The sequence below is a fragment of the Lissotriton helveticus genome, chromosome 11 (assembly GCF_964261635.1).
Source record: "Lissotriton helveticus chromosome 11, aLisHel1.1, whole genome shotgun sequence".
Taxonomy (NCBI): Eukaryota; Metazoa; Chordata; class Amphibia; order Caudata; family Salamandridae; genus Lissotriton; species Lissotriton helveticus.
In genome coordinates this window covers 44366265-44384308 of record NC_136072.1, presented here as the reverse complement: position 1 = coordinate 44384308, position 18044 = coordinate 44366265, and the positions used below count along the sequence as shown (strand labels likewise).

The 18044-nt window shown below is 50.2% G+C and overlaps 2 protein-coding genes across 2 annotated transcripts in view; one reads left to right on the top strand and one right to left on the bottom strand.

The window, feature by feature from the left end:
• DRC9 (dynein regulatory complex subunit 9) overlaps positions 1 to 18044 on the top strand; it is a 200699-nt gene that overhangs the window by 20016 nt on the left and 162639 nt on the right. The window lies entirely within an intron of this gene.
• On the bottom strand, positions 1286 to 16287 carry C11H2orf72 (chromosome 11 C2orf72 homolog). Its single transcript, XM_078665396.1, has 3 exons — positions 15393 to 16287; positions 3912 to 4019; positions 1286 to 2721 (listed from the first exon to the last, which is right to left on the bottom strand). The coding sequence occupies exons 1-3, from the start codon at positions 16072 to 16074 to the stop codon at positions 2630 to 2632; spliced, it is 882 nt and encodes a 293-aa protein (XP_078521522.1). The 5' UTR covers positions 16075 to 16287; the 3' UTR covers positions 1286 to 2629.

Below are 18044 nucleotides of genomic sequence, written 5' to 3'. Positions count from 1 at the left end.
CAATAGGTTAGCATCATCCAGATTTTTTACCTGCATTAAGTCAAAAGCCTAATATTACACAATCGGAAGGATTCTCAGTGACGAAAAAGATGTATCGCCAAAAAGCCCAGGCGTTGAAGACCATCGGAATCACTGTGCAATTCAAGCAACATTTAGGTCGTAGATGTGGAGAGGCGTAAAGTCTGCTTGGGGTATCAGCAGCTATTTTGTATTCACTTCTCCCCTTTCCAGCAGGCTGAGATCCAGCAGCAGACTGGGGAGACTTTTCTGCAAAATGCCTTACCCTGGACATACTCCTTTCTGGTCTTACAATGCCCCCCGGGCGTATGTTGAGAAATACTACATCCATCTGCAGAACGGCAGCCAAAACCACATCGAATGCATAAGGAAACTGAATCCTTCTCAAGACCTCTTTTTCTTTATGAAGGGAACTTTAAAAAGAGAGAAGGCGGCCGACTGTGCACAAAAAAATGCTGAGAACTTTAAATATTACAATATGAAAAAGAAAATTAGGTGAGCGGTGGCCCACACCATCATGAACATGGATAATCCTCTGGAAAGATTTGGAAGATGCTTATTTTGAGGGATGGTGTTGGAAGCCAGAGCCACCTTTGGTTGTGGAGGTTGTAACTTGTTTGGTCTGATCAAACAATCAGAGAATTTGCAGATTCTGAGCCTTATCAAAGGCTTGACCAAAGAAATAAGCGTGACGAAACCACAAACGATTGAATGGCTGCAGATAAAGGGATCAGCGACTGCTCTGTATTTACACTGTCGAGTTACTGATTCTGAACCCCTGGGCCGGATTCATGAAAGTTTGAAAGAGGATATGGAAGCTTGTCAAACACAAACCTGCAGGGAGAGCCTAAGTCAACAGGGAAAGCCCAAAGCGCTGCAAAGGGCAGCGGAGGAATCGAGATGGGTCCAATTCTAATGCGGAGAACCTAGTGGTATCAGAACGAGAAATCACCTGAGTTTGGACCAAGCCTCTGTACCAGGGAGGATACCCATGAAACGTGTAGGTTTGGCACCAGTGGTAGTGAAGATGGCACAGACGCCAGTACATATTAGTGTAAGTTCCTCCTACCCATTTTGATGTAGATACTGTTCTCTAGAAGAAAGTTTACCCAGTCAGCAATGAGCGCGTGTGCATACATATTCGTAACTGATTCTTTTTTTTAAAGCTTCTTTAAAGCCTGTCTTTTTCAAGGCGAAACCCAACCATGATGCAGAAAATGGCAGCATGAGAATAGCAATATATTTCATAGCAATAAAAAAACAAACCTTCAAGAATACCAGCTACGTTTTAATAGCGACATTGCCCAGGATTTAGGAACCAGAACAGAAGTACTTAAAGTGCATTTTAAGGTCTCTCTGCAAGACTAACATTACTGCTGGATATCGTGGCTTCTGAAACAGGTGCACTACACTGAAAGGTCAGTTCTGAAACCTTGCACTGACCACGGCTCCAGATTTCAGCAGAACTTCAGACATATCTGAACTCACCAGTCACCTTGTATCCCAGTATAAAAATATACAAGTCGATTGTTCACAGATGCCGGAATATTCATTGGCCCAACATCATACATCATTTTCAATGGTTACAAATGTACAGTAACTGCATCAGACAGGTCCCCAAATTCTTACCCTGCGGATACAAGTCCACCCAAAGCACATACTCTGAGCAAGGTAACATACTTAAAAAGATTTTAATTAATCAAACAAATAAAATAAAAAAATAAAAATATACTAAAAAAGGCAGAAAATGTATTTAAAAGCTGGGTGCAATGTGGGGTCTAATGTGCTGTAGGGTGTAATTAGAAGGCAGGCATTGCTCATCTTTTAAGTTAAAGTGGCTATCTTAGCCATCAAAAAACAAAAGGTGAATAAAACCAGAAAGCAGTCCACCTTCCCGTACCAAGGAGAATGCGATATCCATGTTGCATAGGCTGCCAGCCCGCAGAAGAATGAGGAAGGCACCTCTTCCTTGTAGGTGGGACTCCTACAGGCCATCAACATACTGCCCTTCAAGCCCGATGCTAGAAACATTTATGACCAATCGCTGCTAGATTCCACCTTCTTGTGGAAAGGGCGCCTTTAGAAGTTCATTCTAAGGCCTCCATCAGTGGATCAAGTACAGTCGGTCACCCGCTTCTCCACTCTCAGGCTTGTCGAGTTTGTGTGCTGGATGCAGTCAGATGACGATGATGAGCAAAGACTTTGTTAAATACTGTTTGATTATCATTCTCAACAAATAATAAAGGTCCATGAAGTCACATTCTGACAGGGAGCAGTCACTCGAGAAAAGGCACTTCCTCTAGTTTCAAGTATTTGTCTCATCTCACAAATGGCGCTATCCTGGCCATCTTTCACATTCTGTTGTCCAATTAAAAGTCTGCCATTAATATACAATGACGCGGCTTAAAAAAAAAGTGTCAGTTTTTGAAGCAATTTTAGCAGCAACAATGTAGAGTATGTTTTAGGCGGTTGCTCAGCAAATCTAACTCGCCATGATGTCCACCCGCATCGAGAGGACCACTCCCAAGCGACCTTCTCTGAATGTGGCCCGAGAGGAGGGCTCCACAAAAGGATGCAGTACTTCCACTTCTCGCTCCTCCATTCCAAGGCACTACGTGTCCGTGTGGTTCTCTTCACAGTTCCCGTTGGCTACCTCACAGAGGGCCTTCAGGGCAATGCCTTCATCTGGGTGTTGTGGAATCTCTGCAACAAGACAACGCGTTAGCACAAAAGAAAGCAACAATTAACTCTAGTCCACCATTTAGAAAAGTAGAGCTACATGAGTGGTTGTGAATGCAACCTGAATTTAGATGATCCAAGAGTTTGAGTGATTGACCAAGATTTATGCTTGTGCCACTTCTAGAACATCTTGTAGTGCTGCCGCTCAGGACTTCCGGTGTAATGTAGAAGAAGGGAAAAGCCATTATGTCAGTCTAGGAACGCCATGCTCCTTCAGAAGGATGGCTGAAGCTATTAGAGAAGGTAAATATTGCAAATGGCGGAGATGATGCAGGGGTGAACTAAAAGCCGGGGCCCGAGACCGAATAGCTTGGAAGGCGGGGCAGGACTCTTAACGGAGGTTCAACTACAGAGCTACCCCTTCGTGGCCATACGGTCCCCTGAGAAACGGAGACTTCACAGAATTCGAATGGAGACCCGCAAGTGATAGACAAACTTTTTATCACATCACACACATAAGGAGCAGCTACTCTGCCCCTTTCCACTGACAGGATAGGGAACCCCCTTTTCTGCACCCCAGGGAGGCCAACCCGAGCCCTGAAGAAAGTCCAGGACCTTTATGGCCACATATGGACTGAAACATGTTGGCACGAGGGTCTTAGGACCATAATACTCCAATACTGACCAGTTTCTTAGTTATTTTTAATAACCCCGACAGACGCAAAAATAAAGGGAAACTGGGGCTCTGTCGGAGGTTTTTTACGTCTATAGTCCCCCTGGTCTTCTACAAACTTCAAAGAGCTCCCAACACTGTAGTTGAGCCAACCCCGACTTTTAGGCGTCTGGGTTACCCAATGATGAAGCAGGGTGTGTGAGGGTAACTAAACAAAAAGGAATTTTCCCCTTCCTCACCTATTGGTGAAGTTACACACTTTCCCGCACATTGAATGCTTCATGTCCTCCCATTTAAGTGCATTTTAGGTTGACCGTCGCCCGGTCAGTTGGAGTAATTCTTGTGGTTTAGGGGTGAACTAACACCAGACTGGTGCTGCACACAGAGTTGTATTGTCAATACTGTGGCTGAGGGTTTGCGTATCAGAGGATGATATATCTGAAAAAGTCACTACAGAGAGGGCCCAAGTATTAAATTAGGAGCGGGTGGGTACTCGGCACAACTGCAGATACAAGACGACTCGACATCGCTGGCTACTTACCTCCAGAGATATTTTTACCAGCTTTCAGGGAGCTGCCATTCCTCCTCCGCCTCCAGGGAAAGCACTTTAGGAGCGTGGAAACCTTCTGCTCGTTTCCTGGATCTACATCTGAAAAATAAAAAAAGGTGATCATAGAAATAAGGCACATTACAGTATCTGCAAAGAAGGCGATACTACGAATGTTACAAGAGTATCATGAGCCATGTGGGCAGCGGAGAAGCATCTCAAGCACCATAACACTTGCCCCAAGTATTGCACCAAAGAAAAAGAAATCTCTCAAGTCCCATTTTCAAGACCTTATGCCCAGATTAAGCTGCATACCTAAAAGCTGCCACTGTTACACTGACACCCATCCTCCATTCTCCCGGATAGACAGTTGTTGCGCGGCCGTTCTTTAGTCAGTCTTCACTATCGACTGAAACCTAGTTAATGTGACATTATAGTCAAGAAACATGGACACTGGTCAGAAATGGTTAGCTGTGGAAACCTCTCCAGGCTCTAAGGCCCTGCACATGACCTCAGTGAACAGCTGCCTTCATCATCACTGATGACATCACACATCATCTCCTCAATTACAACATCGATGACACAACTATGTCTCCTTAGTTGTTGGTGTATGTATTATTCACCAATGGTTTAGTGCGTGCTGTCGTCGTTTGTCTCATCGTCCAAGCTGAAGTCAACCAGTGCCCAGCTCCTGTGTCTAGATAACACACTGACCAAGGCCATCAGACATGCAAGGAGCGAGTGTACAGTCTCCATCCAGTCAACAGAATCCACTGCACACAGTGTAGCCACACCCATGGACTGGGATACTGAGTGCAATAAATGCCCTACAGCAAAGCTCTGTGCCAAGTCACTGCACAGACAGAAGTCATTGCATGCTGCCTTCGACTGAGTGCAAGGTTTGGTTTTACACCAGTTCCTGTGCTCAACCCTTGTGTTGGGACAAATGGCCTTCTGCACACACACCCTTCGGCCATACACTGCAGCGGAGGAGCGCAGCGGCTTGGCCTCCAGTCAGACACAGCACAGTAGTATAGACATAACCCACAGCATATGGCCTCTGGTCATTCGCCCTAAGGGTTAAGTACTGGACCTAGTAAAGACCATGCCTGGACCAAACCTTTTATGTGTCCATTCCTATTGGCCAAAAAGTTCTTGGGTCTGCTTCTTTTTCCTTATCATACAGAAGCAACATGAAAGGCAGCATTTGCATTTAAAGACTACTGAACGCGTCAAATATTAATTTAAAGTTAATTCGCCCTTTCAATGTCGAGCCTGATCGAGTTTTACCTGCTGTGCCTGAAGATGGAGTTTTGTTTCAGGCTTTCTGTTGCTAAGGGTTACACTACCTGTGCTGTCCATGGTGGTGACATCGATGAGGTGATACAGGATGTCGTCAGTGGCGTCATCGATGGGATCATTTGTAATGTGGTGTGAGGTTGTAGCAGTGCATTTTGGTTCAGAGTAATGGTTTATGAAACAAATTGCAAACTTCAGAAGTTTTTACGGTTTGCTTTTTGACCATAAAATCACTGACTTTTTTTTCTTCAAGAAACTTCTGAGGTTCCTTTATTAACATATTTGTTATGAGAAAAAGAAATCCTAAGTTATCGTTAAAGCTTATTCAGCGATTTTTGTGGATTTGAATATAAACCACACTATGTTTTAATTCAACTATTTCTAACTCTGTGTGCTGCCAGCCTGTGTGCACATGGCATGACGGTGACTGCCCTGCACGGAGCTCCAATGGAGGACAGGCCTGCACTTGACCTCCTTTGCAGCTACCCCCCACTACAGCAAGACCCTGTGGGTTATGCACTGTGCAACCAAACCCTGAAGTGCACACCCTTCATTCATGCCCAGAGGGGACTCGACTGGTGTCCACCCTCCTGTGTAGCTAAACGTTTGGCAATGGCTTGGCCACAGGGATTTGCTAAGTTCAGGCCCTGATGAAATGTTTGTTAGGTTTGCATAATCTTGCGTAATTTCTTCTTATGTGATATTCTGCCATGTGATGTCATTAACAGAAGAATCCATAGGAGTCGGGGATCGGCATTGCGATCAGCTGCCACTGGTGTTCTCAAGTGGAATCAAGAAGAGTAGTCTTGACGTTGTGCAAATCAAGCATTTGGCAGCACACGCGTACAAAAAGCCTTAGATTAGGCCCACTGCGCTATTCTAAGGTGTCGGATGAAACAGCACATGCGCTGTCGCTTGTAAGACATTTTGTTAATTAATGAGGGCTCCGACCCAACCATTGCATACCACTGGTTGTCTTTACTGTTACTCATTTCCTTATGCGTCTTTGTTCAGTGCATGTCACTTCCTCTTTGTGTGTTTGCCCCTTCCCTGGAGCATGGCCTAAGTACTGCTTCCTTGTGCAGTGTCCTTCCACTAGTAGTGCTTTCTGAGCCACTTTTTTCTTTTAGATGCAGCACTACATAAGAGTGCATGTGTTTGGAGGCTGTCGCACCCGTCATAAGCTTTATTGTTGCTGGCCTCCTCCTGCATTGTTGCTTGCACCCCACTCTATCTGGGTTGCTGCTTGCCCCGTCCCTGCAGCGATGTTGCTCACCCCACTGCGTTGTTCCTTGCCCCCTCTCTCCCGCTCAAGTTTTGTTCATCCTGTTTTTTCTTGCTCCTTCCCTCCCACATTGTTGCTTTCCCCTGCCTTCCTGCCCCTCTCCTATGTTGTAGCTTCACCAGTCATTGTAGCTTGCCCTGTTTTCTGCACTGCCCCCCTCCCCGGGGAAAAAAATATGCAAGGATGCAGCTGTCACTGTCTGCGTTAGACCACTTTTTTCCCCTTAACTTTCAGCCATGCTGCACAGTAGCTATGCTGCTGACCAACATGGCTAAAAGACACTGACAAAGCCAACAGAGAACTATTGACTTTGCCAATGCTTGCCACTGTTACCACTATTTAAATAAAGCAGTCAACATGGAGTCTTCAGCCCCACTCCAGCCCTATCGCTTACACAACAATTACAAGCATTGGCAAAGCCAATAGGCCTTGCCTACAAGAGCTTCTGGCTTTATCGCTGTTTTGTAGTCATGCTGTACAGCAGCGCGGCTGCAGTGCAGCAGGACTAAAAGAAATTAAGAAATCGCTGAGGCAGCTAGAACTGGCCATGTCATAGTGATTTTGATTTTTACAAGTACTTTTAGCCGTGCTGCTAGGGTGACCTGAATTTTAAAACCAAAAACCGGGACATTTCACAAAAAATAGAAGAAGGACTACAATTTTACTTCTAGCGATGAGAGCGCTCCTTAGCAGAGAATTACAGAACTGGCAGTAAGAACATACATAAAATGTAATTTTTAAACCCAGTAGCTTGCCTGTTAATTAAATTGCTTTCTTGAAACAACTGCTAACTTTCCCTGCTTTGTAAAACATAAAAAACACCTCCCACTGTTTTCAGTCGACCCTCTCCAAAAACGGGGACATGAGCTACATTTCTTGAAATTTGCAAGGACAGCTGGTTAAAAACGGGGACCGTCCTGGCAAAACGGAGACGCCTGGTCACCCAACGTGCTGCACCGAAGCCTCTCGCTTGTACAGCATGGCTCCAAAACACTGACAAAGCCAGTAGATCTCATAAGCGAGACCTATTGGATTTGCCAAAGATAGTAAGCAATGACCACAACCCTGCTCCCCATGGCAGAATGTGCCACTATTTTCAAAAGGCAACATGAGTAACACTGTTAAAGACGCCATGGAAGTACACGACCAAGCACTGGCAAAGCCAAACCGATCTGACACGAAAAGGCACATCTTTTGGCTTTGCCAGTGCTTATTCTGTTTGTGAATGTTTTTCTTACTTACACAAGTGACACTAGAGTGGCCTAGCAGCATTGTTGGGAAATCTTGACAGACAAGCATAGTCTAAAAGCCTTTTTATTCTTCCCTAGAAGAGAGTCCATAACATGGGGGACCTCAAATCACATCCCAGTATATAAAGTTATTACACTCCTGCAATGCCTACTCAGGGACTCCCGCATCTGCAGGTGATACTCGGTTCCATTTCAAAATAGAAAATGATTGTGGAAACGCCCCTTATGTTTATTTTTGCATTTCAGAGGTTCATGGATGTGTGCAGAAAAACTGGCTCAGCTTGAATGGCGAGAAAACAGAAGATCCTGTGTGCACTGGCAAAGAAGCTCCCTAGGCTTTATTGGACGCCTCCCAATCAAGCACAAAAAGAGTCACCTAGGCGTGCTGTTTGACAGTGAGCACTCCCATCACCAATTAAATGATTTCTCTAAACACCTGGCATCCCTTAAGGATTCTCTAAACAGCTTCCATCTCCTAAATGAGTTTTTCCAACTCTTTCGCTTCTCACAGAACCCTGCCCTGATCCTGGCACCGGTCATGTTCAGGCTGGAATACTCCAATAGCATCTACGCTTCTCTCACACACATCACTCTCAAAAACCCCAAAAAGGTCAAGAACTAGGTTACTCCTCCGCTGTTTAGCCTGAAACTACATAATCAAATTAAGACAACACTGAAGTCTCTCCACTAGCTCCCAAAAAAAAAACACCCAATGTCCCATAAAGAGACCACTGAAGGAGAAATGACCCACGTTCACGAAAGCCTAAGACATTTTCTCAACAACCCACTATGCAGTTAGTCCAATGCTCTATGGTAGGCAAATTCTCGCCGCCTGTAACTCTATCCTTCTGTCCTGTGAGTGTGGACACCAGCCTGGCTTTGCCTTGGCCATTTCAGGCTTCCCAGGATTTTGAGACCTCTTCTCCATGGACTCGTCCCAAGCTTCAACCTAAATAAGGTGTGCCGTAACCAACAGTAAAGATTGTACTCTACCACTTCTATGATACGGTATCCCAAAGTGCTCCGCGGCTACAGAATAGTGGGAAGTACTGCTTCAAAGAAGCCTAAATAAATCAAGTTGCGAATGAGCCCCTACGTTGAACAAAAGCATACAGAGTGCGTTTATATGCCTTTACAGACTAAAAGAGGCACTATGGCATGTGAGCTGGAATATGAAATGTAGCCAATAATGATACAATCCATACTGAATGTAACAGATCAAGAACTAAGCAGTAAATTTGGGTAGTTCAGAATCCATGTAGCCGCCGGCTACACAAGGGTGATAAAAGAAAGTGATACAACTCACGAAAAGAAGCAATAACAACACAGATCATATTATGCTATTTTTGTGCAGCGAAGTATTTGACAATATCTTGATCTCTTAGCGTGTTAAGTTCTCAGGGCAGACTGATGTCTTGACTACCCAGGGGGCCACTCTGGGATTGGGAGTGTGGTGGGGGCGAAAATATAACTTCCCCCAACCAAAGTGTGGGGGAAGTCGCTGTGGGATGAGGCTTTCCCTTTGATGTTATTTCAAGAGGTTCTTGCACAGCAAGGGGTGAAGGACCGATCAAGCCACCCATAAGGGCAAGGGTGGATTCATAGGTTATGCACCTGTGGCCTTGGTGCTCTGCAGAAGAGGATCTGGGCTGCCCCATGGCAGGGCACACTCACATTCTGCGTGAGGCTTTCACTGCCTGTCCACAGCCCCCTCTGACACTTCTCAATAATTCTCTTCAGCTCGGTCTGGTCCCTACCTATTTTAAGATTGCTGAGGTAGTGCCTATCTTGAAGAAGCCTAACGCTGATCCGGCCTTGATGAGTAATTTCCACCCCATCTCCTTGCTCCCCTACCTGAGCAAAGTACTGGAAGCCCACGTCACCAGCTTTCTGAGTTCCTTTATTGAACATACTCAGTTTCTGGACCCTCAGCAGGCTGGTTTTAGACCCGCCCATTCGACTGAGTCAGTCATACTCTCAGTGATGGAGGAATTGCGGAGAGGGGCTGACCTTAAGACTAGTCAGGCCTTAGTGCTCCTGGATTTGTCGGCCGCTTTTGACACGGTGACCATGATATCTTGGTCGGCCGTGTCAAAGATGCCGGCATCCAGGGGCCGGCCCTTGAGTGGCTCCGCTCTTTCTTAAGTAATCGTTACCAGGCAGTCCGCCTCTCCCATTTCTCTGCTGATAAAGTGAAACTGACTTGTGGCATCCCCCAGGGCTCCTCCCTTTCCCCCCTTCTTGTTAATTTGTATCTCACCCCCCCTGATACGTTCCTTACGAGGAAGTAATGTCACCGCATTGAATTATGCGGATGACATTCAGCTGATCTTTGATATCGACTCCTTGGATCAATCCATCCACAATTTTCAGTCGACCCTGTGCCTCATCAGCAACTGGATGGGGGAAAATCATCTAAAACTTAACCTCGACAAGACCGAGTTGGTCTTGATCGGGGGTGCCTCCAATCCTTGGATCTCCAATTTTTGGCCGCCATGTCTTGGTCCACCTCCCTGTCCTGTTGACTCTGCTAAAAGCCTTGGTGTCATCATCAGTAAGGACCTCTCGATGAAGCCTCACATTAATGCGGGGGGTTCTTCTAGTTTCTTCCACCTCCGCAAAATTCGTAAGATCTCCCGCTTCCTCACCACAGAGGCCCTTACCTTAGCCCTCCTGGCCCTTGTAATCTCCAGGATCGATTACGCCAACTCCCTTTATGTTGGCATCCCTTCATATCAGCTGAACCGGCTACAGCTGGTTCAGAATCAGGCTGCAAGATTGATCTTTCACCAACCCAGACACCATCATGTTCGCCCCCTGCTCAAAACCCTTCATTGGCTCCCAGTAGCCAAACGTTGTGAATTTAAATTAGGCTGCATCACCTTCAAGGCCCTGGCCGGCCTTGGTCCAGTCTTTATTCCCTCTCTCCTCCACCGTTATTGCCCATCTCGTAATCTGCGCTCCTCCCATCTCGCCCTGCTTATGATCCCTACTTTTAAGCGGAAAAAACACGGGGGCCTCAAATTCTCGTTTCTCGCCCCTACCCGTTGGAACTCTTTCCCTCCCGAGCTGAGGTTTACCACTTCTTATGCTCACTTTAGGTCCTGTTTGAAAACCCTCCTGTTCCGCTCAGCCTATGACTAACATCTCATCTTTTACCGCTGAACGTCTTTCCTTTCCCTTCTGCTCTTAGCGCCATGAAGCCGTCTGGTGTAAGTGCACTTTATAAGAAATTTTAACATAACATAACAGGAACAAGTGTTGTCTTGTAAGAGAAAGTGCACTGTTTCCTGCCTGTCGGGGATACATTGTTGCTGATCTAATAGACACAATGTTGCCCAGATTTCTTGATTCTCTGTTTCATAGGTACTTTGAACACGTCCATTCTGCACTTGGCCAATTTCTGTAGTTCTCAATCTGATTGCTCCACTTTCCATCACCTGGTATTTCCTGACCCGATATCACTCTGTTATGATCTCCCACACCACTCGCGCCATATAGCAGTTCTACGGTAGAATCGAAGAACCTGGTTTTCCATTCCACACATCACTTTAGGTGAAATGGTGTCCAGATCTAACTGGTGGCAGCCCATGCCTACACCACAGTGTGTGGTGCGGAGCATAATATCTGTACTCCCTTTTGACACCCCGCCTCATTGGCAGTCCCATCGAAGGCCACCCCAACTGTGGATAGCGATCGATAAGTGCTGTGGATTTTGAGAACTGAACTCCACCTAGTTGATTCTACACCGCGACTGAGTCCTGAGCTCTGTGAAGCCCACCACCAAAGAGGGACTCTCTGTGCCTTGTACCACAGCACCTAAAGGACATGCCCATGAGCAATGACAAGTGTCCTCTGTATGAAGGGACTGAAGAAGGGTGAGCTCTGTCGTTCACATTAGTGTCGCAAAGTATACCCTGTAGAAGCAACGGTTCAGAAGGTGAAGACGCTTGAAGGCCTTGGTGACTGCATGCCGACAACAGAAAGGAGGACAGTCGTCCGGCTGCAGAGTGCACACCCTGAGGACTAAGAACTGTGACACAGGTGGAGGTGAAAGAGCGGACACTGAGGATGTGAAAACAGAGAGGTTTGATAGCTTGAGGGGAGCCAATGACGAGGTGTTGAGACTGACATCCAAGAGCTTGAATAAAGCCACAGACCCGGATGGAAGAAGGGTTTTGCCAGAAGGGGCGTGCCCAGGTGATCTGAAAGACGTGCAGACTGGCACGAAGGTGCCATATTAATGCAGTGAGGGCCGTGGTTTCAAATCAGGGGAGATCGAATTCCAAGCGCTGCAATACACAATAAAAAGTGCAGAGGGCTGGCGGCGGGAACATGCTATTCTTTTATCCTGAACTTGCTGCCAGAACGGAGGATTAAGATAGCTTCAATTGAAAGATTTTTTGGCATGTGGGTCACGGTTTAGGGCGACTCCTAATTTGATTGAGGGTGCGACACCAAACTCGCACAGAAGGGACATTATATAAAAAAGAAAAAAAAAAGCTGCACTCGGATTTTGATCACAAGTAGAATAATTACTCTATGTTCAATGCGCTCAATTTGGAAGATATTGGAATGGGATTAACAACTGGAAGGAGTATTTTCTGGGGCAACAGTGGTGTTGAGAAGGGTCGAGCCAGGCCCTTGAGACAACTAATACTGCTTATTTTCTTAGCTTTGCCTTTCCTTCCCTTAATCTCCCTAAGGAATAGCTGTGTTCTCGGATTATTGTAGCGTTGGTTACAGCGAAAAGATCATTTGAAACAGATCACATGTACATTTCCACTTGCTGCATTTATTGTAGTTGTAGATTAAACAAGGTTGCCACTGAGGATTTTCGAGGTTACCTCCTACTGGGTTGAAATAAAAGGATGTACACCTGAAGCAAACTTAAAAAGCCACCCACTGGCTGGGGGCAAAAATCCGGTTCAAAGCCCTTTGCACTACAGGTCAGTTCTGTTCAGATAAAGCCATGAAATGCATGCAAACAAGTAGTAACCTTCTGTGCAGTCTACAGAAATCTGAGTTCAGCCGTGGCACACCTGACGGCCCTATGAGCCTTCAAAACTCGTGAAGTATGGAGAGATGGCCCCATGGGTCCAGGGCCCCAGGCTGTGGACTATGTTCCCTTCAGGGGAGGCCTTAAAATTGGACTGTTCCAGCTCTCCTAAACAACACTACTCGCTATAAAGAAGCCTGGTTGTCAGCAGATGAGGCCAAAACCACAGAGCTTATGAAACAACTGTGTTCACAGCTGAACTTTTTTTATGCAGTTGTGGGTTTATTTTGGCAATTCTTCTCAACATGCCAGTCTCCCTCTAATGTCACTCATAGTGGAAGCTCAGGCAGTTTACGCCAGTACACTGGCCCCCTGCTCCTGGCTGAAAGCCCTCAAACAAAGCTACAGTGGTTTCACAATCTGGAAAAAACAAACGGCTTAGTACATTTTGGACGTTAGGCAGCTAATTTGGTCCCTCAAACCTCGATGGTCGCCTTGTGCGCCTTGCAGCCACACGCTGTGCCTCTTACTCTGAGACTCGTGTCACACCCACCACCTTCACCCCTGTCTCTCGCACAGTCTAGTGCGCCCCTCACATCCACTCCTCTCATTGCCCCTAATGTGCCTCCTACTTTCACACAGGTGTCTCTCACATAGAGCATCAAAGCGATCGCTTGCATACGTGTCACTTCGACACCACCGCACTTCCACACCCCCCACCTACACGTCTAAGACACAAATCACGTTAGAGCACCTTGTAAACAAACCCTCTGTTCCACACCTGTGGAACAGACTACACACCCTTCAGCGCCCCATGCTTCCAAACCGGTCACACACACACCACCTCAGTGGATCACTCACCCTCACACCCATCACGTGGTTCATTTCCATCCCCACAACTGCCACACCCCTCACCTTAGAGCACACTACAGTTGCACACCCATCTCACACCCCCACTTCAGGGTGCCACTCTTTTCTAAGTGTGCCAGACACGCCCACTACTAAAGTGGGCCACTCACCACGCCAGTTACACCCTTCTATTTCAGACCAACGTGTTCCGCCGCCTCACCTTAGTACAGCCTGCACTTCCACGGCTGTCATAAACCACTCACACCTCTTTAGCCTGCAGACAAGTCACATCCCCTCACTCCCACCTTCACGCCTGTCTCACACCCCCTCACGTCCACACTTGAGGCTCTCAAACACACATACCAAGACACCTGCCACAAACACACAGCAGCCACAAACACACATACCATCACACCTGCCACAAACACACATACCATCACACCTGTCACAAACACACACACCATCACACCTGCCACAACACCATCACACCTGTCACACACACCATCACCCCTGTCACACACACACCATCACACCTGTCACACACACACCATCACACCTGTCACACACAATCACCATCACACCTGTCAAACACAATCACCATCACACCTGTCAAACACAATCACCATCACACCTGTCAAACACAATCACCATCACACCTGTCACACACACAATCACCACACCTGTCACACACACAATCACACACACCATCACACCTGTCACACACACCATCACACCTGTCACACACACCATCACACCTGTCACACACACCATCACACCTGTCACACACACCATCACACCTGTCACACACACCATCACACCTGTCACACACACCATCACACCTGTCACACACACCATCACACACACCATCACACCTGTCACACACACCATCACACACACCCACACCATCACACCTGTCAAATACACACACCATCACACCTGTCAAACACACACACCATCACACCTGTCAAACACACACACCATCACACCTGTCAAACACACACACCATCACACCTGTCAAACACACACACCATCACACCATCACACCTGTCAAACACACACACCATCACACCTGTCAAACACACACACATCACACCTGTCACACACACACATCACACCTGTCACACACACCATCGCACCTGTCACACACACCATCGCACCTGTCACACACACCATCGCACCTGCCACACACACCATCGCACCTGTCACACACACCATCACACCTGTCACACACATCATCACACCTGTCACACACATCATCACACCTGTCACACACATCATCACACCTGTCACACACATCATCACACCTGTCACACACATCATCACACCTGTCACACACATCATCACACCTGTCACACACATCATCACACCTGTCACACACATCATCACACCTGTCACACACATCATCACACCTGTCACACACATCATCACACCTGTCACACACATCATCACACCTGTCACACACATCATCACACCTGTCACACACACCATCACACCTGTCACACACACCTGTCACACACACACACACCTGTCACAAACACACACCATCACACCTGTCACAAACACACACCATCACACCTGTCACAAACACACACCATCACACCTTTCACAAACACACACCATCACTTTCTCACCCATCATACACCCTCACCTCACCCATCATACACCCTCACCTCCCCCTTCACACCTGTCACACACACCCACTTGCACCTTCACACCTCCTCAATGTCACCCTCCGGTCTGAGCCCCCCGCTCCCAGCGCCCTCCCCAGCCCCGCAGGCCCCCGGGCTCCTCACCGGGGCGGGTGTCCGCGGCCCTCAGCGCCCGGCAGGCGGCGCTCTTCACCCCCAGGGCGGTGCGCGGGTCTCCGGGCCGGTAGAGCGCGGTCTGCAGCGGGGACTCCTCGGGAGGGGGCGCGGGGCCCCCGCGGAGGAAGACGGAGGAGAGCAGGGCGAGCAGCAGGGGCTCCGGGGCCCCCAGCGGGGCCGAGGCCGCGGGGCCCTCCAGTGAGGCCGCAGGGCCCTCCGGGGCTCCGTCGGGGTCTGAGTCCTTCTGTGCACCGGGGGAGGCGGCGGGCTCCAGGGGGGGCAGCACCACCACCCCCACCACGGCGGGCCCGGGGCCCCGGCCGCGCTGCCGCAGGTCCCGCAGCACCTCCCGCAGCCGCCGGCGCTCCGCGGGGCTCTGCACCGAGCCCAGGCGGAAGAGCACGAAGAGGAGCCGGGCGCGCAGGCGGCGGTCCGGGGGCGGCCCCGAGGGGAGGCCGGGGGGCTCCTCGGGGCCCTCCTCCCCGGCCGGCCCGCAGCTGACCCCGAAGACGTCCCGCGCGAAGCCCCGCAGCAGCTCCCGGCTCGGGCCGCGCTCCCACAGCTCCCCGACCAGCAGCGCCCGCCCCGGGCCGCCCACGCCGGACAGCGCCGCCGCGAAGAGGCGCTCTGCGGCCGCCGGGCCCCGCTCCCACTCCAGCTCCGGGGCCATGAGGAATGCGCGTCCGGGAGACGTGAGGCAGAGGCCAAGGGAGACCGCCCCCGGAGCACGGCCAGCACTGGGCCCTCCCACCCGGGAGCCGCCTCCTCCTCCTCCTCGGCACCGCCCGGTCTCCGCCCCGAGCCGGGCTGAAGAGCTGCCCACAGGCCGCGCCGCGGCTACTGTCCTTCCCTGGCCCTCCCCACAGGAACAGGCGGGGCAGGGAGGCCTCTCCCCCGCCCAACGAGGTGCCGCCCTCCCCTAAGCCAACCTGGGCAACCCCCCCGCCGATATTAGGCCTCCAGTGTAAAGCATCTACGCCACATAACTGACTACAGGCCCAAGGCCCCACCTGGTCTGCTCGAGGCCTCACCCCGGGCAACTAGGCCTCACCCCTGACCAGCACTAGACCTCACCCCTGACCAGCACTAGGCCTCGCACCTGACCAGCACTAGGCCTCACCCCTGAGCTCCACCAGGCCTCACCCCCTGATGACCAGCACTAGGCCTCGCCCCTGAACAGCACTAGGCCTCACCCCTGACCAGCACTAGGCCTCGCACCTGACCAGCACTAGGCCTCACCCCTGAGCACCACCAGGCCTCACCCCCTGATGACCAGCACTAGGCCTCACCCCTGACCAGCACTAGACCTCACCCCTGACCAGCACTAGGCCTCGCACCTGACCAGCACTAGGCCTCACCCCTGAGCACCACCAGGCCTCACCCCCTGATGACCAGCACTAGGCCTCGCCCCTGACCAGCACTAGGCCTCACCCCCTGACGACCAGCACTAGACCTCACCCCTGAGCAGCACTAGGCCTCACCCCCAGGCCACTAGGCCTCACCCCCAGACCAGCACTAGGCCTCACCCCTGACGAGCAGCACTAGGCCTCACCCCCAGACCAGCACTAGGCCTCGCACCTGACCAGCACTAGGCCTCACCCCCTGACGACCAGCACTAGACCTCACCCCCTGACGACCAGCACTAGACCTCACCCCTGAGCAGCACTAGGCCTCACCCCCAGGCTACTAGGCCTCACCCCCAGACCAGCACTAGGCCTCACCCCCAGGCTACTAGGCCTCACCCCCAGACCAGCACTAGGCCTCACCCCCAGGCAACTAGGCCTCACCCCCAGACCAGCACTAGGTCTCACCCCTGACGAGCAGCACTAGGCCTCACCCCCAGGCAACTAGGCCTCACCCCCAGACCAGCACTAGGCCTCGCCCCTGACCAGCACTAGGCCTCACCCCCTGACGACCAGCACAAGGCCTCACCCCTGAGCAGCACTAGGCCTCACCCCTGGCCAGGTCCAGGCCAGCACTGGGCACCTCCCGCACATGGACGCCTTTAGGCCTATTCTCCAAGCAACTCTAGGACCCTCCATACAGCTGCACTAGGCCTCACCCCGGGACCAGCACTAGGCCTCACCCCCGGACCAGCACTAGGCCTCACCTCCGGACCAGCACTAGGCGTCACCCCTGAGCAGCACTAGGCCTCACCCCTGGCCAACTCCAGGCGCCTCGCCCCCAGACAACTAGGCCCCTCCCTCACATGGATGGCTTTAGGGCTTTTCTCTGGGCAACTCTAGGACCCTCCATACAGCTGCACTAGGCCTCTTTCTCCCTTGGCCAGCTCTACACCTCACCCCTGACCAGCACTAGGCCTCACCCCTGACCAGCACTAGGCCTCACCCCCAGGCAACTAGGCCTCACCCCTGACCAGCGCTACGCCTCCCCCAGGCCAGCGCCAGGTCTCACCACTGGCCAGAACTAGGCCTCACCCCGGACCAGCACTAGGCCTCACCTCCGGCCAGCACTAGTTTTTCTCATAGTTCTATACCCTAAAGCCACAGGCTTATCCCCTCCCAGCACTGAGCATCTCCACTCAGCTGGCACCAGGCCTCTCCCCTAGACCCTTCTAGGCCTCAACCATATTAAGCCTCTCTGTCGGCCAGCATTAGGCCTCTTTCATAGTTAGCCATA

Excerpts from the sequence above, each read along its gene's own strand:
- C11H2orf72 (XM_078665396.1), bottom strand. The coding sequence starts at position 16,074 with ATGGCCCCGGAGCTGGAGTGGGAGCGGGGCCCGGCGGCCGCAGAGCGC. Across the intron at positions 4,020-15,392 it reads GGCCGCGGACACCCGCCCCG|ATGTAGATCCAGGAAACGAG; the intron begins GTGAGGAGCCCG and ends TTTATTTTTCAG. Across the intron at positions 2,722-3,911 it reads TGGTAAAAATATCTCTGGAG|AGATTCCACAACACCCAGAT; the intron begins GTAAGTAGCCAG and ends GTCTTGTTGCAG.